We start from the raw sequence: 15590 nt of genomic DNA, 5'->3' as shown, positions 1-15590 counted from the left end.
AAGACTAGAAAAGCACTTTATAAGCTCAAGTTCATTTACCATTTACCATTACATAAGTCTGTCAAAGCAAATAATAATGGATAGCCATGATTCATTAAAGGAGAGAAGTGTAACTCTATTTCAATTTCAAAACATTGTAGAGCTGTCTCCCTGGAGCTTATTAGAAACATGCAGAGGCTTTTTAGGTCGGGTACAATCACTTCTATCTGAACCACTTCTCTTGCCCGCTTCCATCACTGCAACACCTGTTGACCTGATAACTGCTCTCATATCTGGCAAACCGAGGGGCATCCAAAACAGCCATGTGGGGGGGGGGGGGGGGTCGCCTTAAAAGCGTCTACCTTCTCTGGTCCAAACAAATCCAGAGCATTCAGGAGCAGAATCTAAAGTTAGAAGGAGGACATACTGGCTGCTGAATTGTTGTCAGAGAAGCCAGCACTTCAACATAGCATGTTTCCTTAATGATCAGAGAGTAAGATACCTTTATCATTTCACTCTCTACATATTCTTACTGATTGGACCTTTAACACACACACATTTCCCCACAAAACTAAACAGCTTCATTTTTTTAAAATCCTAAATGTAACTGAACTAGACTCTTAACAAGGTGACATAAGGAAAGGAGACTCAAAGAGGTGTGACAAGGCGTTGGTATTTTACCGTTTGGGATCAGAGGGCAACACCACACCATTTGGACTACAAACTGTGAGTAGCTTGGAGCTAATTAATGGAGAATACCATATGGTGTCATTTGATGAGCATCCACTGAATATCTCCACAACTCTTTCTATTTAATACTTCAAGTTAAACTCTTTGACCTATGAGTCTGGATTTGGTGGTTGAGGGAACATCCTCCTCCCAGCTGGGAGTCTCTGCAGAGTGTATGTTTAGGAAGAGATACTTGAAACATTGAGGCAGCCATTTTAAATCAATTTATTTAGCAGAAAAAGCTCCAGTGCAAAGACAGTGATACAAATAAATTGATAGTTGATAAGCCAGAAAGGTCCCCAAAAACACATCATAGCCAACAAGTGATGATCAAGGCTGCTGGAGATTTACTTGCTTTTACCACTGCACCATGCACCATCCACCATGCACCATGCGTCTGTTTGGAGTGTTGGCTGTGCATGTAATCAGAACGGTAATACCACGTGGTTGCAATATGCAGTATGTACGTGACCAGTAGAGGGGATGTAAGAGGGTCAACAATGGCAATGAGCAAGTCTGCAGTTATTGACATCTGTACGACATGTCAAAGACAAACTTGCCTTTCAAACTAACTGGAGATGGATTAGTTCCAGTGTTTTATAATCAACATGTCCGAACTGTAACGTTAGCACGCGGAGGAAAGACTATTAGTGTCCTCCTCCAGTTACAGGTGAAGTGACTAGCCAGGATTGTTGACAATTACATTCCTTGACGCAGACGGTGGTGTATGCAAACGGAAGGTCAAAAGGCAAATATATATCTCCAGCCAGTCTTCAAAATAAATGATCCGAGTACAAATATATAAAACAACAAAATACCCAACAAATCAAAAGAATCCCTTTTACCTGAGTTAAGCTCCGTGTCCACCTGCCGTTTTTTCCGGGCAGTTAAGCGCAGGCTGTGCGCTGGTAAGCACTGCACGTCTGTCCTGTCTCTATGACAACAGCTGTTTGGTGCCGTTGCACCATACAGCTGCTCCGTTGCATTTTACTGCATGTTTTATATTTGAGATTGTTTATTTCCCGATCAGACACGGAGCGAGGAGGATGTGAGTACAAGACGAGATCCTTAGGCAGACAGCGCCTTTCTGAGGAGTTGAAAGATTTTCAACTTGAGCTTGCTGCTGCAAACGCTCTCTACTCATTGAAACAATGAAAGAAAGACGCTCAGTGGACACAGGGCATTATGTTTCAGTAAGTCAACATAATAGATCAAAGTTTAACGTCAAGGCAACAAGAATACACCAAGAATATTTCTGTTATGGCTGATCATCATTCAGCAAGCAGTAAAATCCTCAAATATTGACAGGTCTCAGCTTCACAAAGGTTGTTGTTTCAAAGTAAACGTGATCCGATAAAAAAAAGTTTTGATGACTGCAAGTGGCCAAAAAAACAAACAATAACTGCAGACTGAAGTAACCCCTGAATCGATGATTTGTGAATTTAAAAGCATAAAAGCATGTATACTTTGACAACAGAAACACTTCACATCAAAAGAAAAACCCAGAAAGCAAACAATAATCACAGAATATATAACGGCATTAAAGAGGAAATGAAATAAAAGCAGGTTACAGCTTTGGACTTTAAGATACAGTAACATGTTAAAACTGATTTCTAGTCATACCAGAGTTGTAAACCAATTTTACTCTTATCATAGCGTAAAAAAACCTGAAAGATCGGTTCTGTTCCCTTTGGCGACCCCTGTGGTTTGAAGCTGTCATTGCAGGTTTGATAAAGTGTCTGTGTCGACCGTTTTCTATCTTTGTCTGATCGCTAACTTTGTTTCTTTCATCTCATGGTCTATGTTTGTTCGGCCTTGGTTGGTTTTTACGAGTGTTGTAGTACTCGAAATCGGTCAAGGTCTCAAGACTACTTTTTGAAGGTCTCGTTCTCGTCTCGGAATCTCGGTAAGACTGGGCGTACTCAGGATTTTTAATGAAGACCACCACTGACAAGCTATTTTTCCACATCATCATTGGGATTAGAAGGAAAACGGCTCTTTTTAAAAGAACAAATAACTTTGATTAATTTGTAGTTTGATTTTGATCGCCCGGTTACGGCCACAACCTTCCCCGTGTCCCTGCACACAACATGATGATTTTTCATTGATATTTATGATGTTGGTCTTGACTATGTCTCGCTCCCTTATTGTCTCGGTCTTGTCTTGGTCTCGGAGCACTCTGGTCTTGGGCATGTCTTGTTCTAGGCTTGACTAATGCACTAGATTTTACAGGCCGTTGTTCCACACAGCTCTGTTCAATTATCCTGCTAAAGACTTACTCACTATCGCACTTTATGGTTTGTTTCAATATAAAGGACATTGTGAATAAAATGTATTATTATATATGTTATTATTATTATCTGTGAACACAGAAACTCTATGAGGTACCGTAAAATCCTGTATTAACACCAATTTTTCATCTAAACGATTGGCTGCGTCCTATACAGTGATTGGACTAATACACAGTACAAAACGCTTACGCACGCCATCATTATCACGAGTGCAGCCGCCACCATGACCCACTGCACGCCACCTGCTGCAAATGAAGATTAATCCCCATTCACTGACACCGACTGCGTAACTTTTTTTTACATCTTTTCTCCATCACGTGGTCACAATCATGTTCTGGGTTGATTGAAAGAGTCCTACAATAAAGTTAACGAGTGATCAGTGGAGGTGGGCAGCGTGACAACCTGCCTGTGTCAACCTAACGACAGGCAGAAACTTGGAGCTGAGGCGGGTTTAAGTCTCTTAACAAACCATTACATGTAGCGTGTAGCTGACCTGTCAATCAGGACAGCTACACGCCTTACAACGGATAACACGTATCGTTTATAAATCAAAACGAATGAAGCGTGAGCCGATCGAGACATGAGCTAATCAGACCTATTTGGTTTTTGAACCAGGCTGTAAACATATTAATCTCTGCTGTAAAAACAGGCTTTTTAGAATGGGTGTGTATGTGACTTCCTGTGCTTCTGCCACCAGCCTCTAGGGGACACTCAAGGAACTGCAGGATTTTGCACTTCTGCATCGGCTTCATTTCTCAATACCCTAGGTAGCCGCTTGGTCTGTGGGCTACTTCACAACTTTCATCGTAGGATGAGATCTGAAATAGCCTACCGTAGCTAGTAAGGGTGCAAACGCCATGAAGTGAAAATGGACGGAACTAAAAGAGCGACATAGCTGCACAGAAACTGCACATTGTAGACTTCGCTGAACACGATTGAAATTGTCACGCAGGACTACACTTTACTCTTACTTTATAAGACTGTCTTATATAACGGTGCGATTTATTCTCCGGATTTTACGGTATTTTATATATATATATATATATATATATATATATATATATATATATAGAAGTATTGTTTATCATAGATATCATTTATTTTATAATATATCACAATAATATAATAGCTATTCCAACTTCCACAGTTGGAGATATGTATTAAGACACTTTAACTGCATATAATGTCGATTTTCATTTAAGATTTTTGTGTTATTTTCTGACCTTTTGAATCAGTCATCTTTTTAGTGTTAGATTTTGTGGTGTAAATAACAGCTTGGGTAAATCTTTAGTTTGAAGCAGTATAGGGGTGAACTCCCTTTTTTTTTTCGTTTTCGGGGACCAGTGAGGGAACACACAGAAGCCTGGCTCAGAATGCAGGATAATCAGGCCGATTTGAGGTTTGATTCCTGCTTCCTGACAATTGCACGGCTGTTCCCGACTCTCCAGCTTCTCTGAACCGATTATCCGGTAGTGTGAGTCGTATAAAGATCCTATCTGAACGCCCCTGATTTGCTCAAAGAGCGTCGGGGCTGCTCCAATTTTTGTTTGATATGCGGCACTGGTGGCGCAGTGGTTAGTGCGTGCGCCCCATGTATGGAGGCTGTAGTTTTCCAAGCGGGTGGCCCAGGTCCTTTCCCGCCTGTCATTCCCACTTTCTCTTTCTCTGATTTCCGACTCTATCCACTGTCCTGTCTCAACTGTAATGCATATAACAGTTACAATCTGACCTCCTGCTCTCACTGAAGAACAGACAACCCATGTTGTCTGCGTCTCCCCAGACATTTTTTCACCCGTTTTTGTCATCTCTGCACGAAGCATTAAAATCACAAATTCGAGGTAACGTGAGGTGGTGCGTTGATAATCAGGGCACGATTATCTTGGTAAATCCCATAAATCTGTGATGTGCCATGATTTTCATATCTTGTAGTGAGTGCATGAGCAAGGTTATGGAGAAAAATATCTGTTAAGATTCTCCTGATGTGTGTGATGCTGCAGTCAGATTTAGTTTTCAGTATTTTTTCTAAATCTGGGCTAACGGATTTGGCCTCACTGTCTGAATCCCCTCTAGAGATTTTGTTTAGACGGGGGAACTTCTTCAGAGACAGTAACAAAGCCACGAAGATGAGAATACTGAAAGATCGATTTACTAGACTGAGAAATACTAAGAGACCCTTTAAGGCGTCAGCATTTAGAATGGATCTCTGTTAGCTTAATTTTAAGGTCATATATACTTGCAGTGTCTTATCGTCGTCTGTCAAACAGGTGGCATCAGCCCAAGTCTTTTTTTTAACACAGATGCCACTCTGCTTTATTTTTAAGATCAGAACTATCAATGACTTTTCTATGGTTGCAGACGATTAAAGCAAAGATAATACTTTCTCTTCCTTTGCTTGAATACTGCATAAACTCATTTTTGGCTTAAAACTCGGTGAAGTATCTGCTATTAAAAGGTCATATTTCATGGAAACAGAATTTTTCTTAGACATTAAGACAATTCTAACTTTGCCCAAGCTGGGTGCACATGTTTAGCGGAGTTTTAGCTATCATTTAGGGGGATGTTCAAAGTCAATTAGGGGCTATTTCTTGACCGAAAGACGTTTATCCTTACACCACAACTCCTAATTTTCTGTGTTGGTTCACAGCTCTGCATGGGTGACCTTTAACCTGTGTGTGAATCTTTTTGACATTTACAGTGAATAAACAATAACAAAAAAAAGAACAAATGTCACCCTTTCTCACCCACACACCCCAAAAAAACATTTTTAAAGGGTTTTTAAAAAGAAAAATGACATTTCTAATCCTGATGGTTCGAGGTTTGACTTCAGTAAACCTTGGGTGGCTATATTTTCAGGAAAAGAAAAACTGCAATAATATTCCTAGGACCCTGGATCAATCTACCCTCCCTCCATTTTAACCTGGTCAGTCACAGAAGTGTACGTAGCTGTCTCCACTGCAGTGCGTATTTTGCGCTTGATGACGTACTTCCAGATGCAAAAACCCAAAGCGATGGCTAGAATAACGGCTGTGCTGATAACAACAGCAACAATTATTCGCAGTTCCACACAAACTCCTTCAGCGAAGCACAGCTGGGTGGTGTTGACTGAAAGGAGATCAATACAAGAGGAAACAGGTGAGGTTTTTTAACATTGAACGTGGCTACCACAACTAAAAACGTAAGTACCACATAGACAAAGTGGCTCTAAGATTCAATTCAATTCAAAAAACTTTATTTGTCCCCGGGGGGCAATTCAAAGGCACACAGAGCAGTAAATTAACAACAGTTCAAGTGCAAGATCATGGTAATGTCACTCTGTCAGTCCAACCTCCTATATTTAAACAACTCTTCTTTATGGTTTCTGACCCCCAATTTCCACATAGTCCGTGCACGCAGCGGCCCATCAGCGCCGCACACTACACTGTTGTTCGCTGCCACTCTAGTCAATGATTGTGTTTCCAAAGCGACTGCCGCGATCCATCTCCGGAGTGTGCCAGCAGCGTCACTACGCTCTGCTCCTTAGTGTCGCTACGAGCCGGACAGGTAGTCAAACAAGGAAACACACTGAGCATCCAGTCAATTTCAAAATAAAACACAATATACAGACTCACAATCCTTTTTTCCATCACTATCAACATTACGTCAAAATAGACTTTGAATGAAGTTCCCCTGTGATGTGAAAACAGCTGCTTATGGCTGTGCTCAAATTCCAAAAACGTATCCAGTGGGAAAGGGAGCATGCCGTCCGACGGAGCAAAACTGTGGTACTGGACGGACTGAAGCGAACGCGGACTATGTGGAACCGATAAATCAGCTAGCCGATAATATCGGCCAATATTACCATATCCAGTGACTATCAATATTGGTTATTTTTAAGCAGATATGTGCGATATTACTAGATTTATTTACTGGTCAAATAGCATTTAATTTGAGTATCATTGTATTAAACTAGCAGTTCTCTTTCACCAGCAGAGGGTGCTATATAGATTTCAACAATCAAAGAGTTTCCCTTTTGCAGAAGCACAAACACTGTATAGTGTTACAGAGCACCTGTGTGCAAACACAGGTGCAAACAGTGTTTCATGACTCACTGCTACAATAACAGTGAGTCATCACTAGTGGTTTCATCACAGGTACGGTTGAATGTGAAACTACTCAGAGGGGATTTTATGAGAGGCCGAAAGATAACCTCTCCCTCTCTAATAATTATTGGAAAAACTTGGATGTGGCTGTTTTTCTACTCTCTCCCTTCTGTACAGAATTGAAGGACGTTAATCTGTAGACAGTCTCAGGAATAATGCGACAATATGCAACTCTGACACCTAGTGTTTAAAAAGCGTACCGAATTTAAAACATTGTAGAGGGCTGTCTGATTGAACATCATATCAAAAGTTTTTTGTGCAGGATATGTTGTTGTTTTAATCGTTCACCCCCCACCCCCCCCCCCTTCAAATTGTAACCCAGACTTAGAAAGCTGTGTATTAACAGGCGTTTTCCCCCTCGAGGCCTCCTGAGGCTGAGCTGTGGTTTTTATAGACCTTCAGTGATGACTTAAAACCACAAACATCATTGAATGTGTTAAGGAAACAGGTGTTGACTCACCAATCTGTGGTTGAGGTTTCTCCTGAAGAAGTGGAATGCTGCAGTTAACTGTTGGGAGGGGAAGAAATAATCCGTTACTAAAAAGTCATGACACCACATCTGAAACATTAAAGCACACACATCAAAATACACGTTTCTAAAAGTGTATAGAAGAGCTAACTGGTCTTACAACATAAGGGCCTGTGTCCACAGAGAGCGTGCCTTTTTCTTTACACACCCATGCAGAGCTGGATAAACACTGAAGCTTCAGAGTCCACCACATGGTGACCTGAGTGAGCATCCACTCTAGAGAGGAGGGGGGGGGGAGACAGCTCTCTATGATGTTCAGAATTTAGACTACGGTACCCATTTTAAACACTAGGGGTCAGAGTTACATACTGCTCCTTTAATGCATTAATTTATTACCTTTATTGCAACACAATAAACATGTTAAAGCTGACATCCCCAAAACATACAAATTGTCTTTTCTCTGTCGCGCACACTATCGTCTTTATGTGGTAACACTGCTTTAGGAGCATAAAAACTGTATCGTGTTGTGTATTTGGTTATTCTGCAACTTCAATACTCACATGAGCAGTTCACTTTCTCTCGGATCTGCAGGAAGGAAACAAACACACAGAGAGATCAAATATAAAATGGGAATAAAACAAGAACAACTGAGAGCAAAGATCAACAAACACAGTGATAATGATTTCATGAGCAATATAAAATCTAAATTAGGTTTGTAGGCTAATCTTTGCTTATAGATATTTGTACTGTTTTCCAGGGCCCGACCGATGCAGGATTTTTGAGGCCGATACCATTATCGATGTTTGGCAGGGAAAGAAATTGGATACCGATAACTTTCTTAGATATGTACAATCTGTAGAGATAGATGCACACATGTATTGTGTTGATCCCTAAAATGCAGCTATCAAACAATTGTGGAAAAGATTTATAATGAAGACAAGATGGCCACTCAACTGGAAAGTAAGTGAGCATGTACATACATCACCGCTCGACGCTCTGAAGAGTGATGCCAGAGAACTGCTGGTGTAAGCCGAAGATACTCAAATTAAATGATATTTGACTGGTGAATAAATTTAGTAATATTGGTGCATATCTGGGATAAAATCAGCCGATACTGATTGTCACTGGATATGCTAATATCAGCCGATATTATCGGCTAGCTGATTGATCGGTTGTGCTCTACTCTTTTCAACATTTAATTGCAAGCTGCTCTGCAACGTTGGCCCTCAGGATAATAAAGCTAAAAGCTCTTCTTTTCACTCCTGTGTAAGTAGATCATTTTTAATTCATCGAGGGACTTTGAGGGTTTGATACCTTTATTATATTTTACCAATCACACAAAGTGTTTAGCAAGAAAACTTGACTGTCTGCCACAAAACACTCCCATGCTCTGAATCCAAATCTCAACCGGCTGGTTAGACAGAAATCTGGGGAATCCCCTCACATGTTCACATTCCTTTATTCAATATTTCTAATCTGAATGAAAGTTATTAACGTCAGGTGTTTGCATCGAATCTTGAGAATAAGATGTTCTTTACCTCTGTGCACTGCCACATAAAACGCAGGACGCTCGTGCAGTTTTTTAGTGTGATGGATGCCATCGTCACATTCAGTACCCGATTGGGATCGTGTTGGAATTGAAGGACGATGGAGGTCCCCTGAAAAATAAGCAGAGGCAGACAGCTTCATTATGAATGCAGATTTACTCAAAAAGGACTTGTGAATGAGATCAATGGTTTTGAAGATCTGGAGAAATATGTAATTCCTGAAACATTGCAATGAAATGACTTGATTTTCTTTCTTATACCAACTGTGTGGGGAGAGGGTGGCAGGGGAGGTCAGGTGAGCTTTTACAATCATCATTTTTCATTTCACTGTGTATTCTGAAGTGTTTAAAAAAAAGTCTGATGAGAAGACAAGAGATGGCAGCAGTGGAGTTGAAGGGACTTTCCAGATCATTTTGCTGGCAGAGAGGATTGCTCAATCACATCATGTTGGGCAGGGAGGGAAGTAAAAGAGTGACACCTCAGCCACTTTTTAACAGCATGAACTTACCCCTGAAACGAGGGACCCTTTGAGGAACTGTGTCCATTTGGACCACAGGAACTAGGGTCTAAATTTAGATCTAATGTAAGCCACAAATGCCACTGTATTTCCGGTGATCCTGTGTGATGCCGTGTTCAATCAACTGTGCTCCATTTTGACTGCTCTCTGGGTGTTTCTTAACTTTAGAATACTCATTTAATCTGGGAAAAAAATCTGTTCAATCAGGTCCAAATCAAAGTTTATTTAAAGAGCAATATGTAACTCTGAACCCCTAGTGTTTAAAATGAAATTTCTAAACATCATAGAGAGCTGTCCCCCCCCCCCTCCTCTGTAGAGTGGATGCTCACTCAGGTCCCCATGTGGTGGACTCTGAAGCTTCAGTGTTTATCCAGCTCTGCATGGGTCTGTAAACCTTTCTGTGTTCTAACCTCTCTCCATTTTTCAAAAGCATCTCCAATATTGATCCTAGTTTGAGCACGTTTCTGCTCGTGGAGCTTATTAGAAACATGCAGAGGCTTTTTAGGTCGGGTACAATCACTTCTATCTGAACCACTTCTCTTGACCGCTTCCATCGCTGCAACACCTGTTGACCTGATAACTGCTCTCATATCTGACAAACCGAGGGGCGTCCAAAACAGCCGTGTGGGGGGGGGGGTCTTAAAAGCGCCTACCTTCTCTGGTCCAAACAAATCCAGAGCATTCAGGAGCAGAATGTAAAGTTAGAAGGAGGACATACTGGCTGCTGCATTGTTGTCAGAGAAGCCAGCACTTCAACATGTTTCCTTAATGATCAGAGAGTAAGATACCTTTATCATCTCACTCTCTACACAGCTCACTGATTGGACCTTTATAGCTCCTCAGTTTTAAACCTATTTCTCTTGGTTACTTACATCTTCAGTCTCCCAGCTTCTCCTACAGCCAGGTGACCAGATCATAGGGGACAGCTGGTATAAGACGATGTCATCCGTTTGTCTGCTGGCGCTGCATGTTGGGTGCTGTTGTTCTGGTACTGCAGCCGAAGAACACTGGATCTTCATTATCATCATCATCATCATCATCAGAACAGAAACTGGAAGTGAAGAAGAAAAACAATCTCATTCAGCAGAAACATTATTTAATCGTTTACGGGTTAGGTAATAAGTTTTAGGTACACCTGAACCCTGGACTGGACTCCGGAGGTCTAGGTGGGTCTTTAAAAACCTTCTCATGAATCATAGTGTGAGGTGGCCATCAGAGTGGAAAGGTACAGAGTTACAGGAGGAAAGGAGGAAAGGATCTAATCTGCAGAGAGAGGAAAGGAGATGAAGGAGAAATGATCAGATACAGAGTGTTTGAAAGCAGAGGAGTCAAAACTACAGGGAAGGCAGGGTGATAAAACCTTCCTGAGAGCTAAACTGTCAGGACTGTTCAGAAGGAGCTGCAAAAAAAGTTAGCATGTGTTCAGACATATTTGTGGTTTGCTTTGTTTCACTTGGCTCTTTCCTCCTCGATTGCTTCATCGCCTCTAATCCAGGAGGGAGTGGAAAAGCTGAGTCATTTTAGCGCATCGTCTGATAAGGACGAGTGGAAAGGGAAAACGAAAACTTCCCATTCAACTGGCCCGCCCGAGCAAACAAACAACCGTGTGAGAACATCAGACTCTCACCTGAGAGGTCAAGAATATCTCATTCCACTTATTCTAAGCCACACTCCGCTGACGAGTCCGGGCTTACATCTTAAAGCAAAAAATAAATCCTGAATTGTTTGTAATGAGTGTGTTTACATGGACTTGAGTATCTCGGTTTTGTGTTTGTTCATGTAAACATCATATCCTGATTTCAGGAATCGAGTAGCATGTGGCATGTATACACTTTCACCATGGTTTCTGACAGCTGCCGACTACCTGTGCACCCGCTGCCTCTGGTCACTTCCTGTCAGCACCTCTGGTCACTTCCTGTCAGCACCTGTGTGTCTGATCAGACTTAAAGCTGTTTGTTTACACTTCCTGTCGTTGTCTCCTCCTCTCTAGATCCTTGCTTGTGTTGTTCTTCCTCTCTGATGTTCACTTTGGATAAAAGCGTCTGCTACATGAATTGTAGAATATCCAGATATGATCCAAACCAGGAGGAGACTCACAACCCGGATTCTCAAGTCCATGTAAACACACTGGATGATTAAATATCTGCCAGGAGGTGTGTGCTACTCGCCTCAGCCCGTTATCTCTTTTTTGTGGCCTGTGTCTGAGATTGTTTAAACAGCTTATTGAAGAGCTGATAACAGCTGAGAGGATTAGTTCTCTTCACACTTTAACTCACTGGAGCATGCTGAGTGATTTACTTACGGTGGGCGTGTTTGTTTTTGTAGTACATGTGTACCGATTATCTCGGAGGGCGTGTGAAGAAGGAAACCTGACCTGTAACTGCTCTGACCCAGATTTAACACGCTGTGAAGACAAACAGTAAATCAATGAAACTATAAGAAGTATATATTTAACTCTGGCTTCTTTGATTTGCAGCCGGGCCACATGGGAAATCGCAGCTGTTGAACTGGTTTCCTGTATTTCACAACAGACCTTTCGTTTTCCGCACATGCTGCTGTAACCCGGAGAGTCACATGACTACATTACATCATGATTGCATCACACATTTCTCTGCAGTTACTATTCTTTGTTTTGCCTCCAAACTGCAGTTCCCATAATGCTTTGGGGGATGTACAAAGGAAGTGCGTGGTCCCAGGTAGCTGCTGGGGGGGGGGCAGGTTCTGCACTTATGATCACCATTGTTTTTCTGTTCATTCTTTGTTAGGTTTATGAACTTTTATTTACGCGCAGTCCAAACCGGCGCACATAAATGATGCCGAATGAGCTATTACTACTTCCTGTTTGCAGTGCACTCATGGACGTACGGACAGCTGAGACTGGATGTCTCCGATACTGAGATCAACTTCAAATCGTTACCATTCTCAGGCAGGTTCTGCAGTAATGAAAAGTGCTGGTTTTCTGTGAATATCAGGACGATTTAAAGTATGCAGAGTTAGCTGTAACTGGTTCCTTTATGTGGATGTACAGACGACTACTACTGGATTTCTCTGGTGCTGAAAAGGCTTAAAGTCATCAAGTGTTCAGGGCAAGTTCTGAATGAGGACCAGATTTAATATGAAGGTGGGTTTAGTGACTTTGGTCAGAAATTATGCACAGGGTTGGTTTCTTTTTTCTTTTTGGGTCAAAACATGTTCTCTCCATGATTTCTAAGAACTCCAATGAGACTTCCTCAGTATTAAAATGTTCTCAGGTGGCGTCCGTCAAACTGAAACTAACGCGTGACCTCTGACACAATAACACACACTTCCTGTTGTTTTGTTATTTTACTTCACATCAAAACAACTCAATGATTTTTCTGACGACCGCTTTCTTCCTTATTGACTCATCTGTCCTTTGAAACAACAAGCAGAGAGCCACACCTCTCTAATGAAACATGATAAGAGACAACATGTCAAACTGAATCTACACACACACAGACACACACACACACACACACACACACACAGACACACACACACACACACACACACACAGACACACACACACACAGACACACACACAGACACACACAGACATACACACACACACACACACACACACAGACACAGACACACACACACACAGACACAGACACACACAGACACACACACACACACACACAGACAGACATACACACACACACACACACACAGACACAGACACAGACACAGACACACACAGTCATACACACACACACACACACACACACAGACACAGACATACACACACACACACACACACACACAGACACACACACACACACACACACACACAGACACACACACACAGACACACACACACACACACACAGACACACACATACACACACACAGACACACACATACACACACACACACAGACACATACACACACACACACACACACAGACACAGACACAGACACAGACACACACAGACATACACACACACACACACACACAGACATACACACACACACACAGACACACACACACACAGACACACACACACACAGACACACACACACACAGACACACACACACACACACACACAGACACACACACACACACACACAGACACACACACACACACAGACACAGACACACACACACAGACACACACACACACACACAGACACACACAGACACACATTCACGCACACACACACACACACGCACACAGTATATTACGTCAGGCAGGATGTGATGAAACAGTGTGAAACTCGTGCAGAAAGCGTTATCACGTGACCCAGTTCCCTAGGCAACCGTTCTCACGGCTTCAACTCTCGAGAATCTTCCTCCATTCCTGCACTCGTCCTGAATCGACCTGTTCCTCCAGGGAAGTCCCGAAAAACCCTCCCGTGCCGTTTCTCACAGACGCATTTACGGGAATACCTGACACGGTTCACCTTCAAACATTTTACCGATTTACGACAACTTTACTACCAAAAGCTTCCATACATAGTACATGCTTAGAAATAAAGAATCTATAGACGAAGCATTCTTTAGAGAAGTAACAAACAACATAAACATATACACAAATGTGTAGTTCAACTATCAGAGAGAGAGAGACTACTGATTATTATTGTAACGTAAAGCCACGTTGTTGTTGTTGTTGTTGTTGTTGTTGTTTTTGGTTTGAGGAGAAGGTAACAAATGTCATCACACTCACTCCGACCTGCGGGTGCCAGCTCTCCTCTCACTCTTTAATCACCGACTTCCTCTCAGTGGTGATTTGGTTAAAACGTTTTAGAAAGCTGTCCTCAGACTCACCGAGCAGTGGCATCAAAGTCTTCATCATGGTCGTTCAGGTGAAGGAATAAATAAACGTGTTCTCTCCTTGACAGTGAGGAGCGACTGATGAAACACACACTCCCTCTAATGCAGCGGACCGTGAGAGGATGCCTCCGCCTCTTGAGCCGCCCACACATCTGCAGCCAGACGGGAAGCCCCCAAGAATATAGATCTGGTTTCTCTGTTTCTCTGAATTAACGCGGGGAGCCGACAGGTGTCACAGTTTAACTGGTGTTGAATTTAAAGTGTTTTTGCACTTCTGCATATCTGTTGAGCAGCAGCAGTCTAACTCAATCTTATCTCCATCTTAATCATTTGTAGATTTCAGTCGGGTTTTCAAACTGATTTGAGTATTTTTGAGGTCATGTTTTTCTGACTGTCGTTGCAGCTGCTGTATCTATAACTTCCTGCAGGGGTTAATAAAGTATCCATCTACCTAAGACTTACTGTGTTCATGGGGGTTTTGGTTGGAATGTGTCTGCCGATGGTTAGAATCATCATTAAGTCTTTAAAACGTCATGAAAGGATTCAACAGCCTGAACACACAGCTCTCTCTCTTAAATCAGCACATTACTTCATGGGGTTTGGTTGGGATGCGTAAAAAAGAAACACACGGGTCGTCTTCCTAAAACTTACCGACAAGGATCCGTTTCGGGAGAGTCGTGAACGTCTCGGTCAGGTTCATGATGCTGCGAGAGGATGGAGTGATGAGAGGATGGAGAGACGAGAGGATGGAGTGATGAGAGGATGGAGAGACGAGAGGATGGAGTGATGAGAGGATGGAGTGACGAGAGGATGGAGAGACGAGAGGATGGAGAGACGAGAGGATGGAGTGATGAGAGGATGGAGTGATGAGAGGATGGAGTGATGAGAGGATGGAGTGATGAGAGGTGTGTTCTCTTTAGCAGTTCTGCTTTGGGTTTTATGTATTGCGCTCCTTCGTCGACTCCTCCTCCTCCTCTTCCTGTCCTATCACGGGACTCTGCGTACACCCGCCCCCCCCCCCCGGAGAAATGGCGCGAACAGGTCATGTCCTTTTATGGCTCTGCACTCCTGCAGGCTTACGGGAGTACAGATGGGGAATAACCTGAAGAAAGGCGGTGGCTG

The 15590-nt window shown here is 42.4% G+C and overlaps 1 protein-coding gene across 5 annotated transcripts; it reads right to left on the bottom strand.

The window, feature by feature from the left end:
- Window positions 1-917: 917 nt before the first annotated feature.
- LOC136179507 (uncharacterized) lies at window positions 918-15344 on the bottom strand. 5 transcript variants are annotated; one of them, XM_065956406.1, is made up of 6 exons: window positions 15120-15344; window positions 10544-10722; window positions 9146-9265; window positions 8168-8192; window positions 7599-7646; window positions 918-6101 (listed from the first exon to the last, which is right to left on the bottom strand). In XM_065956406.1, exons 1-6 carry the CDS (start codon window positions 15166-15168, stop codon window positions 5896-5898), a joined length of 627 nt encoding a protein of 208 aa, XP_065812478.1. In that variant the 5' UTR covers window positions 15169-15344; the 3' UTR covers window positions 918-5895. The 5 variants fall into 5 exon arrangements, with proteins under 5 accessions (XP_065812478.1, XP_065812482.1, XP_065812479.1 ...); XM_065956410.1 differs by having other exon boundaries at window positions 10544-10934; window positions 15120-15340; XM_065956407.1 differs by lacking the exon at window positions 15120-15344 and adding an exon at window positions 14463-14876.
- Between the last annotated feature and the right edge of the window lie 246 nt (window positions 15345-15590).

Source organism: Labrus bergylta, chromosome 6, assembly GCF_963930695.1.
Source record: "Labrus bergylta chromosome 6, fLabBer1.1, whole genome shotgun sequence".
Classification (NCBI taxonomy): domain Eukaryota; kingdom Metazoa; phylum Chordata; class Actinopteri; order Labriformes; family Labridae; genus Labrus; species Labrus bergylta.
The sequence above is the reverse complement of the archived record's forward strand: the minus strand, read 5'-3'. Positions and strand labels throughout refer to the sequence as shown.